This window comes from Microtus oregoni, unplaced genomic scaffold, assembly GCF_018167655.1.
Source record: "Microtus oregoni isolate MIOR12 unplaced genomic scaffold, Mior012 000035F_ref0000213, whole genome shotgun sequence".
Taxonomy (NCBI): domain Eukaryota; kingdom Metazoa; phylum Chordata; class Mammalia; order Rodentia; family Cricetidae; genus Microtus; species Microtus oregoni.
Window position 1 is genome coordinate 14,627,188 of NW_024543094.1, and position 20,418 is coordinate 14,647,605.

The window sequence follows — 20,418 nt, forward strand, 5'->3', positions numbered from 1 at the left end:
GCAATCAAATATGCTAGAGTACTATAAAAACATAGCCACTCTGAAACATATAAACTCATCTCCACAGATTCCTCAAACCAATAAAAGACCGTACCGTTATGTGACTCTTATGGGGATAGAAATCAGAGTCATTTAGATTTAAGTGTCTTTTTATAAAAGCAGTTGAAAAGGCAATTGTATCCTTATGTAATCAGAACAAAAATTATGTCCTGCATGCTTAAAAACAGCCAATTTGCTCCTTCCCCGCACGTTTCTCTGGAAACAAGAAGCCGGGCTGTTTACACTGGACTCTTTCTTTTCTTTAATGGTCCCCCCCAGCACACAAGTCACCTTCCGTCATTCACACAATTACATATGAATCCTCTTTCTGATAGCACAGCTGGATGGCTGTGTGGAGAACCTTGAAGTTAAAAAGCATTTTATCTCACTTAATAAGGAAAAGCTCCAACCACATAACCTCTTTTCATTTCCTCCCGTTGCTGGAGGGTAATTTATAAAAGATCAATAACAAAACTGTTACCTCTGCGTTTCCTTTACTAAGCATTTGGCTATGTCAATCCATCCTATAACCAACTCTGATTGTTAAAACATCTCCAGGGAAATGTCTTCCACGCAGCCAGTTCCACACTGCTCTCCTCTTGTGCACATGAGATGCGTGATTAAAAAATGAATTCATAATAAGCATTCCATTTAAAGAGCACTTGTAGCAAGCTAACAAATTCAGCGGAGTCCCAGTATGCAATGCATATGCCAGCAGGCAGACAGCTCTCCTGTCTATTAAATAAATGGGGAGCCAGAAACAAAAGCAGTCCTAATGAATACACCAGCAAATTCATTAAGCCAGATTTAATCTCAGTGACTGAATCCTGGAAGCTCCAAAGACAACCTGGTATGTGGGTAATTGCTCCAGGGCGAAATGCCATGTAGACACTCCTGGATAAAAGGAAAATGTCAGAGGGCCAGTGAGATGGCTCGGAATGGAAAAGCGATGGCCAGCAAAGTGTAAGGACCCGAGTTCAGATCCTCAACATCCACAGAAAAAGCCATGAGCGGCGGCATGAGTAATGCCAGCCCTGGAGAGGGGAGACAGATTTCTGGGGCTTAGTGGCCAGTCATTCTAGCAGAAATCAGAAACAGAGAGAGAGAGAGAGAGAGAGAGAGAGAGAGAGAGAGAGAGAGAGAGAGAGAGAGAGAGCTGGAAATAGATAAATAGATAGACAAACAGACATACAGACAGACAGACATATAGGTAGGTAGGGTGGGGAGTGAATGAGGAAGACACCTAACATTAACCTCTGGGCTCCCTCCATGCCCAGTCTCTCGCTCTCTTGTGGAGCTATGCTGCCATGGGAGAAACACACTTTAAAAATGGAACCAAGGAGTGATGTGAAAATTTTCTCTCCAAAGCTAAAGAGTCAGAAGAAGAATGGTTCTCTTGTGGGGTAGAAAGCACAACCTTGAACAGGTTTTGGGGCATCACAGGTTATCCCCCTAGTCCTTCATGAAAGCAGGACAGTAAATTCTGAGACAGTGACATCAACATAGTACAAAGTCATGTGGCACTGGCCTTGATAAGCCTCAAGGGGTTCAGGAACACAGTCGTATCTGTCCCCATCACAGAGTTTAAAACACACCCGCATAGTGTTAGCTGTTGCAGAGAAACTGCTCCTGTCGCTAATGTCAGTAACCTAAACATCCTCTAGCCCAAAGAGTCCTTAATTCCAATTCTGTTGCCAATGCTCCCTGTATTTAGAGGTACACATGAACCCAGTAATCAAACTACTTAATGTTTCATCACCTCGGTGTGACTTATGCTCAGACAAGCTTCTCTGAAGCCATGCTTTCCTTTTTTGCCCTATAAACTCTGTTATCTTTGAGACACAAACATCCTTGGGGGGCAGGGAGGGCAGTCAGTAGCTCTGGGAACACAGGGTCAGAAGCAAGCCTTTTGATTCGCAAATGCTATGTGCTATGCAGGATGGGAGCTGCAGGTCTCAATCAAAAGGGGTGTGTCATTTCTTCCTAGGGCACGCAATTTACTTCCCTAAGTACTGGTACACTGAACACATTTGGGGACACACGCTTTATTTTTAAAATAGAGAGAATAGTTCACATCCCTCGCTACAGTCTCCACAGCTGATGAAACTTAAAAGCACAATTTTGCCACCGCTTCGCCAGGCTTTACCACCTCTTGCTACTGAGTAAGTTCATTTATCTACTTCTAGTTCATGTCACTAAAATACTGCTACAATAATAACAATGTAATGTTTAAAGTAAGCCCATCACTAAGCCGCTCAGCGGGCATCTTACTAGGAACAAAAGCACTTCCATATGTATGTATGTATGTATGTATCTATCTATCTATCTATCTATCTATCTATTGAAAATAAGATTCCTTGCATCATGGACTAGCTGCAAACTTACTATGAAGCAGAGAATGGTCTTGAACCTCTAATCTTCCTGTCTTTACCTACAAAGTGCTGCGATTACAGGCATGCATTCACTACCACACCCGGCTTATTCAGTGCTGGGAATTGATCCATTCACTCTAAGCAAGTATTCTACCACAAAACCACATTCCCAGCCTAGGATCACACACTTTAATAAACTTCAGGAGCAAAGCATATCTGATCCTTGCCTCTTCCAAAAGCAGGAACTAAACTCCAGCATGTTGGAGCTACTGGGCATTTGTTAAGCAGTTTATCAGAGCTTCCTAGTATCATTCACACAGCACGAAATGCAACCTGTCAAACCCATGATGGTTCTGGGATCCTGCTGCACAAGGTAGTACTCCATGCTTGATTACCAAATAGGAGGAAAAAAAACAAAACTCCCCAAATGCACAGGGCACATAGCATTTACAACTTCAAATGGGAAGAAAAGGAAAGTGTCTTACATTTCTGAAGCAGAAGGGCGGTGCTTCTTCTGCCCCATGCTGCTTGTGATAGTCTGCCCAGTCAAAGTCCTGGCCCGAGTAACCTGTGAAGGAAGAAACACATAAGGTCTTAGCTGAGCTGGATTCCAGACAACAGTCAGCCTGGATCAGTATCTTGAGAAAATAATAGGAAATTTAAGCTTCGAACCAAAGAGGGAAGTCTTCACAAGTTTCACAGCTCTGAGCTTCCTTGATGAAGAAGTGGAACATTTAAGTGGAATGTGCTCAATGCAGGGAAGGGAAGTAAATGTGCTCTCTGTCTATCATATGCTTACCTGGGACCAGAAACCTGAGGAAGGAAGGTGATACCAACCGTCTGCCTTAGAGAGACTCCTGGTAATGGGGAGATTTAATACTCAGAACAGCTGAGAGAGAATGTGACAGACACACACACACACACACACACAGAAAGAGGGGGGGGCACTTGTGTCTAAAACATGGTTCAGAAGTCTCTTAAGCCCTTATTTTATGGGAACTTGAACAGACAAAGAGAGGGAACTAGGTGGCGTTACCAGTGATGCTACCACCATTGGAGTCGGGCTGTGTGTTTGCCTGTCCATTCCTCCTAAGAAAAGTAAAACAAACACAGACAGGCATCCTTTTAGGTCCACACATCAAGGTGACTGCACTGTGTGTGTATGAGGTGGGGTGCTCCTACCCAGCTAGACCTTTCTCATTTAGGATCCAGATGCTCTCATCTCTCCCAACATCTTATCATATTTGCCAAGATGAATATACATTATGTGTGTGTGCACGCATGTACACACACACACACACACACACACACCCTCTATGGAGGAGGGGAAGGAGGGCAGGAGAAAGAAGCTGTATGGGGGAAGTTCTGAGCATTTCAATTAAATGCAGCACACTTGTGTCTCAAGCCCCTTCCAGAATCCTCTACCCCAAAGCCTCCCACCAGAGAGGACCGGGTCTGCCAGCTCTCTGTTCTGAGTCAGCAGGGCAGTACCAAGGCCTTTTACACTCCGGCTTCCTTCCTTTCTTAGGGAGGCTTTGTCACCCAAAACTCTGCTTCTCTAATTGTTCTCCCTTCTGCATTTATACATTAAAACTCACTCCCCTCTGCTGGTTCCCCTCCCCACCAGGGCTTCACATACTAAAAACAACTGCCTGCCAGCTCAGAATACGAAGCTGATGTAGCTAAAGTCTGCATTTGCTTCCATGTAGAATCTCTTTCCCATGATTCTGCTACTTCCTTGGCTAATTCTCCATACTAAATAAGATAAGTTGATGAGAGAGGGCTCAGGCTTGAGAGCACTTGCCGCTCTTGCGGAAAACCTAAGGAGGTGCCCAGCACCTACGCCCAGCCTCTCAGTACCTCCAGCTCCAGAGGACCCCAGGCTCTCTCTCTGGCTTCTAGTCATCACCACAGGACTGTACCTACTCACAGACACACACGCACAACGCTGAAAATAAAAACTTTGGGAGATTATTGTGCAAGTACGTGGAAAATCCAAAATGAATGAACGCAAAATGTTCTCATGCCTGTTTGAGATGGTGTATACTCATGAAGGAATATGTGTCTAAAGGGCAGAGAACAACGTTCGCTATTGTTTCTTAGTGCAATCTAGGTTTGGTTTTGTTTAAGAGGGGAGTGCTCAGTGGCCTGGAACATACCAAGCAGCCTTTGCTGGGTGGCCAAAGAGCCCTCATGGATTTGCCTGATTCTGCCTCCATGGTGCTGGGTTTGGACACAAGTCACACCATATCTGGTTCCTCTACCTGGGTCCTAGAGACTGAAAAGTTTGGTCTTCCTGTGTGAGAGGCAAGCACTTTACCAACTGAGCCAGTGGTACAAAGTATTTTCTGATATCCATGCAATTTATGAACTGCATTTGGGTGTTCTTTGTGGTTCATATCTGCTCAGATCAAATCTTCTGACGTAGACGTCACCCCCTGTTGTTACATATAGATGTTTAACTGGGTTTTCTACAACCACTTTCTGATGGGCTGCAAAGTGTCACACAGTGCCATCTTGGACCTGCAGTCAGTCCTTCTATACATCCAGAATGCAACAGTGTCCGTGGGGAAGCCATTTCTAATCTAATAATTTCTAGATACAATCAAGTCTTGCTGGGCTTCGTCTAAGCAGCAATTAATTATCTTGACCCTAAAACTCACTCATTTACTTGAAAATTGGAATGGCTTAGACATCTCCTCCCCCTTTCTCTTAGGGACTGTTATTCATGCCGTCATTTAAAAATTCTTTTCCTTTGGGCTGATAATGAGCTCTTTTTGTTAGGCAGTTTTGAGACAGCTCAGAAAATAAGTACTACATAAAAAACAAATTGCCATGGATTGTATAATAGAGACAACAGGGGTCAATTACTCTCATTCATCAACAAAGACAGAACAAGAAGTACTGAGGCTTAAGCACAGCCAAGAAAACAAGGTTTAAACCAGGAGGGGGGGAGGGGGAACAGCAAAGAGGAGGGGAAAAAATAAAGAGGAACTAAAACGCCTTAAACGATTACAATCTGTACAAAGTCACCTAGGGAGACTGTGTGAATGGCAGTCCTTAAAGGCCGTTAAGCCTTTCTTACCATTTGAAGACCGTCCAAACAGTGTGGGTGCAAGGGGGAAAAGGCTGCTGACCCATTTTCTTGTGATACAAGTGAACAGACATCAAGCAGCTCTGCTTGCAGCCATTAAGTGTGGCTGTGAAAATGGCTAATGTCTTTGAAAACAGACAGGATAAAGAGCTATGCCCTTTGACACAATTTCATTTCTAGGAATTTATCCCATAAAAATGACCCCCTCCAACAATAAAAATGGGTTAGATATTAAAAATGTGCGGCAAGTTATGAAACTTGGGGAAGGCAGAAATAATTTTCCATTAACAGAAAATAACATGAGATTTACCCAAGACGTGGTTATGCATGGTTAGAGGGGAAAAATCATGAGAAAGTATTTGCTATGACCTTAGCTCAAAAGACTAACCGCCAACATGGACTCACTAGAGTTATACGGAGAACAGAAAAATTAAGAAAAATAACTGCTTTGAACTTGTGGCAAATGTCTTTAACCTCTTTTCCTTTTCAAGCTTTCACTCACGACTGGGAAAGGGCTTCAGGAACAAACAATTTGGTAGCCTAGCATTTTTGTTCAAGCATCATACATAGTCAGATCATGTGCCAATCAATGAAGGTCCTGTACAACTTGTGACACACGTCATGAGTGACTCCTGCCCTCAGCTTCACCAACTCAGAATTTATCCAAGTACAGAGTCTCTGAGTGAGGCATCACTCTGGTACAAAGAGGAGAGTCAGGACTGCTCAAGGCAGTGGCCTTGTGCCCTTGCCTGTGTGTAGAATGGGTTATCAGAAAAGTTTAAGTATGATTTTAGTCTTAGGAAGCAAACACACAACAATAAAAGCCCCTCTTTCATGGAGCCTGGCTATAAAATATTCCATAATAATAAAAAATAAGAAACTAGCAAAAGGATATCGTGCTTGTCTTCCACAAGCTGGACAAGAAGAAGACTAAAAGATGCCCACATTCTGAAGCCAGTGGGAAACAAGACCTTTAGTGCTCTTCTGAAGAGAATAGAATGCACAGCACTATGGTGGGTGACAGCTTGTTAGACTACCCATCTTCTAGGATATGCTCAGTCTCTATCCTAGACATTACTTCCTTTGTCCACAAAAAAAGAGTAACATGACCCTATGCATGCTGGGTGTGAGGTGCTGTCCTTAACACTGGAGTTAGAGAAGTAAAGCAAACGGACAAAAGCTTCCCTTTATGTGGCCCAGATTTCTCCGACAATGACAGAGATGGTACCAATCTGAAAAGTCAGCTGTGCTGGAAAGATGACTTGGCCAGTAAAGGGCTTGCTTTATAAACATGAGGACCCAAGTTCCATCTCTAGAACCTACGTTTTTAAAAACGGAAGGGAGAGAGAGAGAGAGAGAGAGAGAGAGAGAGAGAGAGGAGGGAGGGAGGGAGGGAGGCAGGTAGGGAGAAGGGGGAGGGGAGGGAGGGAAGGGAAGTCAAGTGTGGTGGTGCACAAGATATTGTCATCCTAGAACTGAGGAAAAAGACCCAGCTCTTTGGGGAAAGAGGAGTATAGTGTAGGTCCTGAATGGAAAAGGATCTGTGAGCCCAAAAACCCAGGTGTGAATTCGAATATCAATAAACAGAATGGTAAGGCTGGCATGGAATAAGCTGGTGAGAACCAAATTCTAATGGTACAGCTGTAACAGAAAAGAAAACATACAAAGCAATTCTACAGTAGAGTATGAGAGGACCGTGCTCATACTTCATACACAAACTCAGCTGAAAACAACAAATGGGAGCGGTGAGAAGTACTGAACTAGTCACCTACACCTCCCAGGACTCCGTCCACGGTCATTTAACACAGCAGACACACATCCCTTCCCATCCGAGCTCTGCTTTCTATTGATGGAATCATGCAGAAAAGCAAGGGGAAGGGAGGCAAGAGGAGGGGAACCAGGGTCGGTTTGGCATGAGAACTAGTCAGAGTGCTGCTTCTTGTAGGAAAAGACTAGGCTGGGAAGCATTTAGTAAGAGGGCACTGTGGGCCAATTAACATACTTTTCCGCGTAAATGCAAAACCAACACGCTATTTTGAACTATGTTGGGAGACACAGATATCTCAAAAAATAGACTCCAACATCATATAAATATCAAGTGTTGAAAGGGGAAAAAAATGAACACTTTAAAAATCTTAAAGAATGAGTCAGTAAGCCAAAGGGATTCTTAGTTTTTCTTTTTTTTTTGATTGAGAAAAGGAAAAAAAAGTATCCGCCTCCTCCCAGCCTCCCATTTCCCTCCCCCTCCTCCCACCCTTCTCCCCCTCCCCCAAACTCCTCTCCCCCTCCCTCTCCAGTCTATAGAGCAGTCAGGGTTCCCTGCCCTGTGGAAAGTCCAAGGTCCTCCCCGCTCCGTCCATGTCTAGGAAGGTGAACAACCAAACTGGCTAGGCTCCCACAAAGCCAGAACATGAAGTAGGGTCAAAACCCCGTGCCATTGTCCTTGGCTTCTCATCAGCCCTCATTGTTCACCATGTTCAGAGAGTCCGGTTTTATCCCATGCTTTTTCAGTCACAGTCCAGCTGGCCTTGGTGAGCTCCCACTAGATCAGCCCCCTTGTCTCAGTGGGTGGGTGCGCACCTTGAGGTCCCGACTTCCTTGCTCATCTTCTCCCTCCAGAGGGATTCTTAGTTTTTAACAACCAGAAATATTTTCAGTATTAAAAGCAACCCAGGTTCATCCTCTTAACTCTTTTCAATTAAAAGTGACCTCTTTGGTGGAGAATGAATCAGAAGATGAGAAATAAGGTTCTTTTCCCATATCTATTAATCAGGTAGGCAGCTCTGTCTCCAGTGCAAGATGAAGGATAAGTTTTAAAACTTAATCACATGGCAATTTGCAAAAGTAAAATAAATAAATAAAGTTCAGGTGTCCCCCAAACAAGAGGCTCATGCCATGACGTGTGTGCATGTGGTGAGAGTCCTGGGGATCGAACTCAGATTGTTGAGCCTGTGCAGCAAGTGTCTCCACCTAACGAGTGGAAAACCAGTATAGCCTGATCTCTAAATCACACATGGCAAAATGTTAACATCATTTGAATGGATGAGTGTCAAATTTGTTCGTGCATGTGCGCACATATATGTGTTGTACATGTATGCACACATATATATGCATATACTTACATACACATGCATATAGAGAGAGAGTGAGGGGTCTTACATGAACCCCAGGCTGATCTCAAACTCACTATATAGCTAAGCATGAATTTGAACTCCTGATCCTCCTTACTGTCTCCCAGGTGCTGGGGTTACACTTGTATGTCACCATGCCTGACTGATTGCCTATATATTATTCTCTACAACTACTGATTGATAAAATGAAATTTTTGAAATGAACTAAGGACAACTACCATTGACTCCGATTCTTTAAGAAAAGAGAGTTGGAATTAGGAAATGACTATTTTGTGCCCCGATAATAATTTAAATACACCTCTCCTTCCTAAATTACATTAGACAGTTTATGTGCCTACTAAATGGTTTACCTAGAGACTAGCAAAGTGCTAAAGTAAGCGGTTCACTTCGGTTTTGTCACCTACATTGTACACACAAATCTAAGGGCTGCATGGTTTTCACCACCCTTTAAGTTCTACAACTAACCTGTGGTATTATATGCCCAGAAGGTTCATATCCTATGTATCCTTTATTTCAGTTTACTTATTGGTGTGTTTAGTTATTCACATTTGGTAGGGCCTATAACACTAGCAGTCCTTACTGGACTAAACTAACAGGATCAAATCTCTCAGGCTCTAGCCTTTGCTTGACAGTGAAGCACAGAGGCAGAGAGCCACTGAGAAGTTCCTGTCCATCATAGCTTAGCAGTCTCCTCTCTCGAGTCTGGAGCAAATATATTTCCCTTTCTCTTTTAAAAGAGAACAGAGTCAAAACAACATAAAAAGAGACCTGTGTTCTTGGCATGTCTGTCTCCTATGTCACCGTCTAACTAAAATCTTTCAGACCAGGCAACATCCAATTGCAAGTTTTCAGTTTTCACAGAAATATAAGCACACAGAAAAACCTTTGAAATCTATTGGGGATATGTATATTACATCTTACACATTCTAGCTATAAACCCCAATGTTCAAGCTTAAAACAGACTTTAAGAAACTTCTCCTTTCATATATTAATAAATTAGGGAATAGTGTTTGAGAAATCCTGCAACAGGTTTCCAGGCGCTCAGAGTAAGATAAGACACGTAATGAACCACCTCAAAAGGAAACCACTAAACCACAGTACGATTCCCACCAGGATCAACACCTCTAAAGTCACATTCGTTTTAATTACCAAAATAAATAGTATCTACCCTTGTGAGATGAAACCAGGGCCCAATAAACAAAGCCACAACTGTGGTATAACCATCAACATTTGGGAAATTACACCTTCATACTGTAATTCACCAACTGCTCTGAACCATAGACCAATTACCCATGCAAAAACCATGGCCCACTAAATCTGCCAGCCCTGCCCAAGGCCACCCAAACTGCCCTGAAGGATGATGGATTGTGTGGAGATGCCAGTCATGGGAATAGCAGCAAATGGTGGCATAGTTATGCAGAGAAGGACTCACTTAAGATTGTAAGGCTGGGATTTAGACACCCTCTTGGGATTTCAGAAAACGTTTAACACAACGGAGCTTGGCGTTCCCCAGGGGAAAAAAAAACTGAGGTTTAAATGAGATAATTTTTAAGACCCATTTCAAATATGAAAATTTTCCACTTGAGTGCTAAAATCCCTCATTGTAATATGATATAGGGTTTAAATACAATGGTTAATATATTCTCCTGTGTACTCTACATAATCTGCAGAGTATTTAAAATTTTGGGTCTGTATTCCACACCACTGCACTCAGCTATAATCTCACAGCCAAGACTAAGACTATTCGTTTCTCTGCAGCCATCAAAGTCAAGTGCTGCTGTTCTTCTCTTTGGTTTCCGATTTTGTGTTTTTGTGGATTATTTGTGTGTTTGTGTGTGTTTCTTGGGTTTTGGTTGTTGCTTGTTTCCTTGCTTGCTTGATTGCTGTTTAAAAACAAAAAAATTGGTCATAGAGCTGGATGCAAGAAGAATTGGGGAGGATGAGGCAGGAGAAAAATATGATTGAAATATATTGTATGAAAAAATTTCAATAAAAATGTCAAGAAATAAATAAATAAAATACATAATTTTTTTTTAAAAAAATAAACTAGGAATACAGTTGCCCCGAGGATCAACAGCTAAGAGTGGCTTCTGGCCTCCAAATGTACCTGTGTATGTGCACATTGGCACACATGCACACACGCACACGTGCACACACAAGAATTACTATACTTTTCTTAGACTTCATCCATTCATAGTCCTTGTCCATTTTCCTATGTTTCTTTTTCTCTTATAAGATAAAACATAATGTTTCTATTTCAATAAAGCTACCACATAGCCAGCAGACGGCTACAGATCACAACTGGCTCTTTTCCTAGCTAAGGATGCTTGTCACTTCGGGCTTGAAAGGCTTGCCATTGGGGTTTTCTTTTTAACAAGTACTAAGGACCATAACTCAATATCCTATTTAAAAAAAAAACAAACTATCAAATCCATGAGGAAACACTGTTTTTCTGTTTTAAAATTCAGCAGAAAGGCATGTTTCATCTTTGTAAGGATTGGTTAAAAAGGATGTTTAAGAGAATTTTACCCAAGAGTTACAAGCGTTTGGGTGAGAGGAAATAAAAACATATAATGATGGATGACCAGTGGGTATAAAAATCTTAGAGCTGAACAGGTAGGGTTTAGCAAGTTAGGATAGCTTGATACCACTGCAGAAACCAGAGTTTGGCTTCTAGTACCCACACTGGGCAGGGTGCAACCAAATGTAACTCCAGCTCCACACAATCTGATTCTCTCTTCTGGCCTCAGGTGTACATAAACACACATACACACACACACACACACACACACACACACACACACACACACACCAATAACCTAAAGATAGAAACTACTTCATTTTATATGTGTGCATACTAATCATTATTGTAGGCATGAGTTCAACTATATTAATGCGCAATAATTTCCTTCCTATCATAAATATGAACAGTCAGATAGCTACCTATGCTTATTTTTCTTGTAAATATTCAAGATATGTCAACAATCTCCTTTCCTACATTTCAAAGGATATAAATTCAAAAATTCCTTAACACGTATACCCACTTTGATATACTATCACAAGGAACGGATCAAGTAGTCAAACTCAGCATGTAAATGTTTATCCCTTATTAGTTCTAAAGCAGATGTGATTACTAAGTAGAGATTTGTGAAACCTCACCAAGCAGCACCCCCATTATCTAAGCCCTCTTCTGATGAACGGAATCCATTCTATATGCTTCCGTGTAGAAGTTAGAAAGAGATGAAGATGAATCTAGGGGCTTCACACTGGGCAAGCAGTCAGACACAGGAATTCTATAGTGGGAAAAATTATAATAATTCCCAAGAAACCACTGAGAGTAGAAGCTTGTAGTTAGATTGTAAGAGTTTCACTGTCGGCTTGGTTCTGCGTGCTACTTAAGGAGACGACCATGAAGGCCCCATGACAGTTTTGAAGCTTAAGCTTTTCTTTTTTTTTTTTTTTTTTTTTTTTTAATAATTTTTTTATTAAGAAAAGAAGTACAGATGGTTGTGAGCCATCATGTGGTTGCTGGGAATTGAACTCAGGACCTTTGGAAGAGCAGGCAGTGCTCTTAACCTCTGAGCCATCTCTCCAGCCCCCGACAAAGCTTAAGCTTTTCATTTGGTTCAGGTCACAACAAACAGAAGCCAAACAGAAATGCACAGAGCACACACAGACTGAAGCCTTTTCTAGCACCATCAGGGGCAGTCGTGGAGACCACACCTCCTGTCTGTCGCTCAAATCCTTGTTTCTCCAGCCAAGGCACAGAGCACATTATATCAACTGTCAGTGATGAACCATCGTCATAAAAGATTTTTTGAGGACACAGTGAATCAGAGATTTGAAATGGTGTCAAGCAAGTTCACAGCTGTGTCATCAGCCCCCATAACTACGCACCTGAAACCTGAGGAATCACGAGCCGAAATGGAAATACACAGTCCTTTCCCCATAGAGAGGAGTGTGGAAGGGAAATGAGAATCAGAGCCCAACAAGGACAACGATATGGCAGATAAACCAGGCACAGCACAAGTCAATTACGTGCACAGCATAGCCTGTGACCGCCAGCTAGAAGGCATGACGTCAGAAGTAATCCCATAATCCCCACAGATCCGAAAAGGTTAATGTAAAACCTCTTTTGATTTAAGGTAGTCTGTTGAAATCTGTTCCATTAAGTTTATTTTTCTAATTCTTTCTCCAGTTTCCTCCCCTGCTAGTCCCTTCACATAGCCTCTCATAGTCTTGTCTTTCATTCTGCTTAGTATTTAGTTTACTTGTTTTCTTAGGCAGGGTTTCTGGTAGCCCCGGCTGGCTTTAAACTCACTGTGTAGCTGCAGAAGAGCTTGGCTTCCTGGTTTTCCTGCCTCTGCTGTCTGAGTATACCACCATTCAGGGCCTCACATTCATTTATTGTTGTCGCCTCTGAGTAAACCTTAGACATGCAGCCGACAAAAACCCACGGAACAAACTACAAGCGTGTCGTTAAGCATTGCTTAGATCTCAAATTTCAATTCTATTAATGCAACCTGGACCTGTGTGAATTGCTGCAATGCATTGCACATGAAGTGAATTATGAGACCACATTATAGCATTAAGTGAATAATGTAATGTGTTATTACATTAAATTTTTAGATCCTACAGATACTGTTAGTAGAAAGAACACTAAGTTGAAAGAAATACACTACTGGCATTTTATCTCAGACACTTTCATGTCTGGGCACCACTGTTGCTTGGATCTCTCACTACACCATAGTGAGAAGCAGCTACAGAGCAGCTGACAGAGGAAGTGCCCTGCCATTGAGGCTGAAAACTCAACCTCATAAACTTCCCAGGGGGTGGAGCTATGGGTGACACCAATGTCAATCAAACTAATGAAGACCGCTTTGCTTCCATCACTGTCAATTCACACTGCAACTTCTCCATGTAAACATGATGACATCATTCCAGAGACAATGAGACAGTAGCCTGGATCATTCCAACCCCACACATTTCCACGGGATACACACCTTTGGGAGGAGTGAGGTTGACTCCGTTTTTAAGGCACCACTGTACTGGCAAAATTCCCAAAGAATCTGCATGGCACAGCATCGAGAGTTTGTTAGGTTCAGGTCTTAGGTCATCAATAGTCACTTGGAAAAAATGATTGTTAAAAACCTAAGGGAAGAAAACAAAGTCAAAGTTACTTTCTCAGTATTACACGTCTAAATCCTGATGCTGTTTCACAGACACAAAGCACGTCCTGTCAAATTGATTTTAGCACAAACCAGCATTTGTGTATGGATTACTAAATTAATCCAAGGGTTAAAGGGAGAATCAGCCGTGTGGTCATAAACATGAAGAGAGAAGCTAAAATATACAAAAGAGAGAAATGAAAAACAGAGACAGAAATATAAAACTAGGGCCTCACATGGAAGAAAAGCAAACAGACAAACAGACAAATCCCTGCCCATAGGAAAATAAACTGGGCACTAAAGGACTAAAATGGCACCTCAACCTCGACAATGAACCAAATTCTCCACATCAGACCCTTCACCTCCTCTGAGTTCAGCTCTGAGAGACGTCTAGACTCATGACTTACCACCTTCAAATTATAACATACTATACCCAGAGCGGAAATCACAGATGCAGAACCTGTCTTTACTCCGTCTTTCCATCACCACCTGCCACCTGTCACCACCAAAATATCAAGTGTTCTTTGAAGACAGTGACCTCTTTTATTCATCAGATGGTTCACAAAGGCATGGAAAATGTTTTGTACGTGAATATACAATGAATGTGAGAAAAAAATGTCAATGGTAAAAATGGACAAGCCAGGTCTGGTGGTGTAAGTCTGTCAGTCCAGCTAAGGAGGTCTATTACGGGAGTGGGGGCCAAGTTTATAAGTTTGTCAACTGTCTGAACTACAGAGTGAGTTCAAGACCAGCCTGGGCAAGTTAATGAGGCTCTGTCTCCAAGCAAAAAGTAAATCTAAAAAGGACTCAAGATATAGCTCAATGGTAGAGCACCTGCCTAGCATGTGTTGGGTTCTAGATAGACTCTCCAATACCAAAGAAAAGAAAAGGAAACAAAGCTCTAAGCAGACAGCGAAATCAGATGCCTTACACCCCACAATCTCGTACAGGAACACACATACATATATTCATGCATACACAGGTGCGTGTGCACTCACACACACGGAAAAAGTGAGTTAGAGAGGGAGATGCAGTATCTTTCCATTTTTGCTAAGCTGTGTTTCCTAGCTCCCTCCATTATAAAGTATATTCTAGACAGAATATTTTAATATTAAGCAAGAGTAGAAAGTCAAATCTTCCCCCTCTTCATTATGATTCCAGTAACTAGTTCCAACTGTACTCACTGAGGTTGCCCTTGAAAGTCTACTTTAAGACACAAAGAACCAAGATGGATGCAGTGGCACAGCGGTCATCTCAACACCTGAAGATGCAGGCTGCTTAAGAGCAGCCTGGGTCACGTGAGATCCTGTTTTAAAACAGATTAAAGAAAGACGAGCACAGCCAGCTTGCCCAGGATAATAACTCCTGATTATATTTAAGACCACATTCTCTGGACTGGAGTGATGGCTTACTCAGTGGTTAAGAGCACTGGTTGTTCAATTCCCAGCAACCACGTAGTGGCTCACACTGGTCTGTAACTCCATTTCTAAGGGATCCAGTGCCCTCTTCTGGCTTCTACAAGCACCAACCATGCGCATGGTGCACAGATATACATGCAGGCAAACACCCATACCCATAAAACAAGTTAAAAAATTAAAATAATATTTCCCCATCTACCCCAGGTTTCAGTAACCCCTTCTTGAGATCGGTCTCCTTAGTATTTAGCTTCCACTAAACTGTATTTATTTACTCATTAATTTTCTTTGTTGTTTGATTCCCTCCAGTATAAAGTAGACTTGATAACAGCAGGGACTCGGTCGATGCCTCACTGTCCCCAGCAATGCCTTTGACCACTCGGTCACTGTCTGTAGATTACTGTGATCAGTCCTACCACACATACACACAGTCCTCACACACATTAGGCGGCGAGGTTTCTAAGCACTGCCAGGCCCTGTCTGAAGAGTTTCAGAATCCATCAAACTGCACATTGATGTGAGAACACTTCAGAGAAAAATCCAGGGACTTCCGTCACATCAGGACTCATGGTCCCAGGGATGAAAACCGCTTCTTTGTGCTCCCTCTGATACAGAACTCACACATCCAAGAAGTGAAGAGCCTATGACTGCACAGCTCAGAATGGGCAGAAACAGGAATAGAAGAAACACAAGTGCATGTGATAGCAACAGAAGTCCTGACTTTGAATCCCCATGCCCTGCCCTCCAATCAATGCAAAGCATTTCACATACACCAGTGTGAGCACCTCGTCCCCCAGTGTTTGAAAACACTAGAACCAGCCCTGCCCCACTGTTAACGACTGGTCACGTAACACTCGCCACTCTGCATCTGTCTCTGTTTGCTTAAAATCAGTTACCCTACCTTCAACAGGGCTGCCAGGAAGAAAAACCTCAAAGGGATGCATGTGTGAAACCTCCCTTGTAAAACATAACGATAAGATAGTATATTATAGTCTCAAGCAAGATATTCTAAGGTATTTCAGTGTTGAGAGAAATATATTTAGTGTATTTTTTAAGAATTTCAAGCATGTATACAATGAAATATTATCATATCCACTCCTGGTAACCCCTGCAGTGAAAATATATTTAGTTATAAATACTTTTTACATGAAAAATACTCTGATAAGCACACATGAAGATGTACCTTGAACCTATCTACGGGGTTCTGATAGGCAAAAAAATTCCAACTGACACATGAAAACAACAAATGGGCAATAAAAGAATGGGGTATGTATGAGCAGAACAATGTAAGACGTTCCTCTCTGACACAAGCGCTAAGGAAAGCAACATGAACTTGTAGTTTCAAAATCACTGCAAACACTCCATTCTCCCAGTGTGATGATTTAAGGGGAATTAATTGTGAAAACCTAAGCTGTGTTGCTCAAAGTTGATCCAAATTGATGATATTCAAGGCTACCTGGAGGAAATGGATCACTGTCTACCAGTGAATATAGCAATAATGTTAAGTTATAAAAACTTGAGAAGTGTGACAACTGTGGGCTGAGCACACCAGCTCTGTAAGCTTTCTTTCTAGAGATCATGGGAAGTTGGTTCTGTCATGTTTGAGATAAGCCCATGTAGCCAGAAAAGTGGGCTGCTGCCATGACTACGTCACCCAACTCTGGCACAATGGGAAATTCTGGACAGGCTTTAAGACCAAGGGACAACTATTCGGTCTGTGGGAAACTGGTCACAACTACCCGAAACACAGTAAAGACTACAAACATTGTTTCCAACCAAAGGGTTTTAATAGGTGGTAGAACAGCAGGAATGCCTGAGTTTCAAGTCCGATATTATCTAGCAAAGCAAGTCAACTTTTCCTCTTAATAAATTTTAGTTTACAAAAATAATGTGCTCACTAAATAAGAAATATTTAGGAAGAGAAGAAAGCTCTGTGTCATGATTGCAGTCAGTTTACATGTTTAATATAGTATCACCACTGATTTTCTGATATTCTACCAAATAATGAAAAAGGTGGAAGGAAGGAAGGAAGGAAGGAAGGAAGGAAGGAAGGAAAAAGGGAAGGAAGGGTTCAAATATAATAATGTCTGAGTATATATAATAATGTCTGCAAGAATAAATTCACTTTCCTTTGGAAATAGAAATTAAAATGCCAATGACCTTGAATCTTCACTCAAATTCTTTCTCTGAATATAAAGGTCATTAACTGAAAGATACATTGGCAAAAATTGCTAAGCTTCTCAGCATCTCCTACCACTTAGCAAAAGCTAATATTTAAGGTGGGAAGCACGCAATTTGAATTTGACCATTGTTAGAACCACTGGGATTTCTCTTATGAAGAAAAGAAAATCTTAATAATCATATAATCTTAAGAGACTACCAGATCAGCATACAAACAATTTTACGCAGAAAAGGAATTTCATTTTGACTGCCAATCTCAGAAGCACGTGGTTTTCCTTAGCCAATGAAAACAGATGATAATAAAGAGAGCAGGAAGGCCGGATATGAGGAAATAAGATTCTGCATTCACTCCATCCAGGTATTCTCCAAATACAAACAGTCATGAAGGCAGGGCAAGTTAGTCTTTCTTGTGTGTGTGTGTGTGTGTGTGTGTGTGTGTGTGTGGCAAATGCTTATATGTGCACTTGTGTGCAGGTGTGTACATCCCGTGTGCATGTGCCTATGCGACCATAGGAGGTGGCAGGTGTCCTGACCTATCACGCTCCACCTTTCTCCCTGGAAACAAGACTTCTCACTGAATCTGAGCTGTGTTCGGGGTGTTCTCATTGTTGTTCTTGATAGTGATGGTATGGTGGTGTGGTGGTAGTGGTTTTGGTGGTTAGTTGGAATTGATTAACTAGACTGGCTGGCTAGCAAGCCCCAGTAATCCTCCTGTTTCTGCCCGCTAGGGGCTTGGATTGCAGGCATGCAACAGTCAACTTTTAACATAAAATCTGGGTGTTTAATTCAGGTTTCCACGATTGCTCTGAAATCCCTCTTAACCACCGAGCCCAGTATGTTAACCTTATAGTGTTTGTAAATTGCAACTCAACCGTGGACAGCTACTACAAGAAGAATAGTCACCCTGTACATGATAGAAGGAGGGATATGGTTAGACTCCTCTGCCCCCTTTCAAAAGAAGAACTAAATACAGAACCGGGAAGGAGATGCATTTATCTCCCTTTGGTTTATTTATCGGGAGTTACTCTGAGTGCTCCGTGTAGGGCACACTGCATCTGCCCATTTTTGAAGACCTATGGGATTCACGGGGAGGGGGGGGGGGAGCGCAAGGAGCAAAGCAGAAAACCCACCTTGGTCACTGATGCAGGACAGATGTGAAAGGGCTCACTCATATTCACTGTCTCCAGTTTCATCCCAACTGTGAAGAAATGGCTTCGGAGGTCTGCATGGTCCTGCAGGAGAAAGGCGAGCATATTAAAGGACATGGTAAAGTGAATTAACTTGGCAACTGTCTGGATGCCGTTCTTAAGCATTTTCTTGAGTGACTGAAATCTGATGAAAATAATTAATCCTCCCCATTTCAAATTTCTAATTATTGCAAGACGCTGAATTTAATTATTTTCTGCAGGCTAAATTACTTTTCCAAGGGCGAGGCAGCACGCCTTCATGGCCATGGTTAAATTTACACGAATCAAAACAATTCATGTGCCACTACATTGCTTTGATCTTGCCAGGTGCTCTCTGCTGAAGGCCCACACAACAGAGGTGGCCATCAGTCATCTGGAACCCAATGGGATTATCTTCGGAAAAAAGGCGTGGTCTTTTGTCACCAAATTACATGACAGGACATCCACCAGTGAGAATCTATTTGCCTTCCAACCAGGCTGGGGGCCGAGTTGGTTACCGGTCGAGTCCATGACTACTCTAGTGATTGTGCGACCCTGCAGCAGTCCTACTGACGGTGTAAACCTGACTTCTACCCAATAAAGATTAGCATTCACTAACGTTTTAATAGGTGCTTGCCAGTATTGACCCCTCCCTGGAACCTGATGTGTGAGCCCTGGGGATTCTCTGCCTCTTCCAGAAAACAAACTTCAATATCTTCTTCAGTCACAGCTAAAGATGAGGTTGCCTACATTTAGGATATCAGAATTTATCTTGCTGAAATGGGGGTCACCTCATACCTCACATGCAGTGTACATAGTCACGGATAAATATTATATTTGTAGTCTATCCCTGATGTAATAACACGTTCAAATAAGCCTTGCTATTTCCAAATACATCAATTAGATATGAAGTACAAAAAAGAAAAAATACCTGTGATCTACAGCTTCCTTGGATCTGGAAATCTCAAGTGGATTCTGAATTAATTCTATAATGCCATTCTATAGTCAACTCTAGACAGGCATAATGGGTGTGCCTGTGCTCCAGCTGTCCCCCACCCAAAGCCAACCTATTCACTCTGTCCAACAGGAGACTAGAAAAGAGGAATTCCTTATAAAATTCTCCATCAGAGGGGCTGGGATGATGGCTCAGCTGGTAAAGTGCTTTATTCAAAGGCATGAGGTCTCCAGTCCAGATCTCCAGCACCCATGGAAAAGCCAGCTGTAGTACAAACGTCTACAGCCCTAGAAATGAGTGAGCGGACACAAACAGATCCAGGGACTAGCTGGCCAGCCAGTGCAGCTGAAATGGCCACCTCCAGGTTCAGTGAGAGACCCTGTCTGAAAAATAAGATGGACTGTTACAGAGGAAGATGCCCATGTGCATCTATCCTCCCCATGTGCAAACATATGTCCCCCACATGCCCTGCCTCTGAGATGGAGGGCTTATACCTATAATTTCATCACTTGGGGGCTAAGGCAGGTAGATGGTACATTTAAGGCAAGTCTGAACTAAATATTGAGCTCTAGCCCCTGCCTCTGCTACACAGTGAGCCTCATCTCATAAAAACAAGGGAAATTAATACAAATAAATAAAAATAAAATTCTTAAGGCTTCATCAGTTTGTAAAGAGGGCAGAATAAAAACATTCATAGAATCACAAGAACACTTGCACTGTGTGTGTGTGTGTGTGTGTGTGTGTGTGTGTGTGTGTGTAAGTGTAAGAGAGAGAGTGAATGAGAAAGAGCGCATGGGTACACACACACAGGTACACACACACATTTGTGTAAATGTCTTTTGGGGGGCAGAAAGGACATCAGAAGTTCTGGAGTTGAAGTTATACAGATGGGAGTGA

The 20,418-nt window shown here is 42.2% G+C and overlaps 1 protein-coding gene across 2 annotated transcripts in view; it reads right to left on the minus strand.

Moving 5' to 3' along the window:
• Sfmbt2 (Scm like with four mbt domains 2) overlaps nt 1-20,418 on the minus strand; it is a 178,680-nt gene that overhangs the window by 57,052 nt on the left and 101,210 nt on the right. For both annotated transcript variants that reach the window (XM_041630819.1, XM_041630818.1), the window contains exons 8-10: nt 18,531-18,632; nt 13,640-13,787; nt 2,897-2,979 (exon numbers count right to left, since the gene is read on the minus strand). In XM_041630819.1, coding sequence (XP_041486753.1) covers nt 2,897-2,979; nt 13,640-13,787; nt 18,531-18,632 — 333 coding nt within the window. The remainder of the gene's footprint in view (nt 1-2,896; nt 2,980-13,639; nt 13,788-18,530; nt 18,633-20,418) is intronic.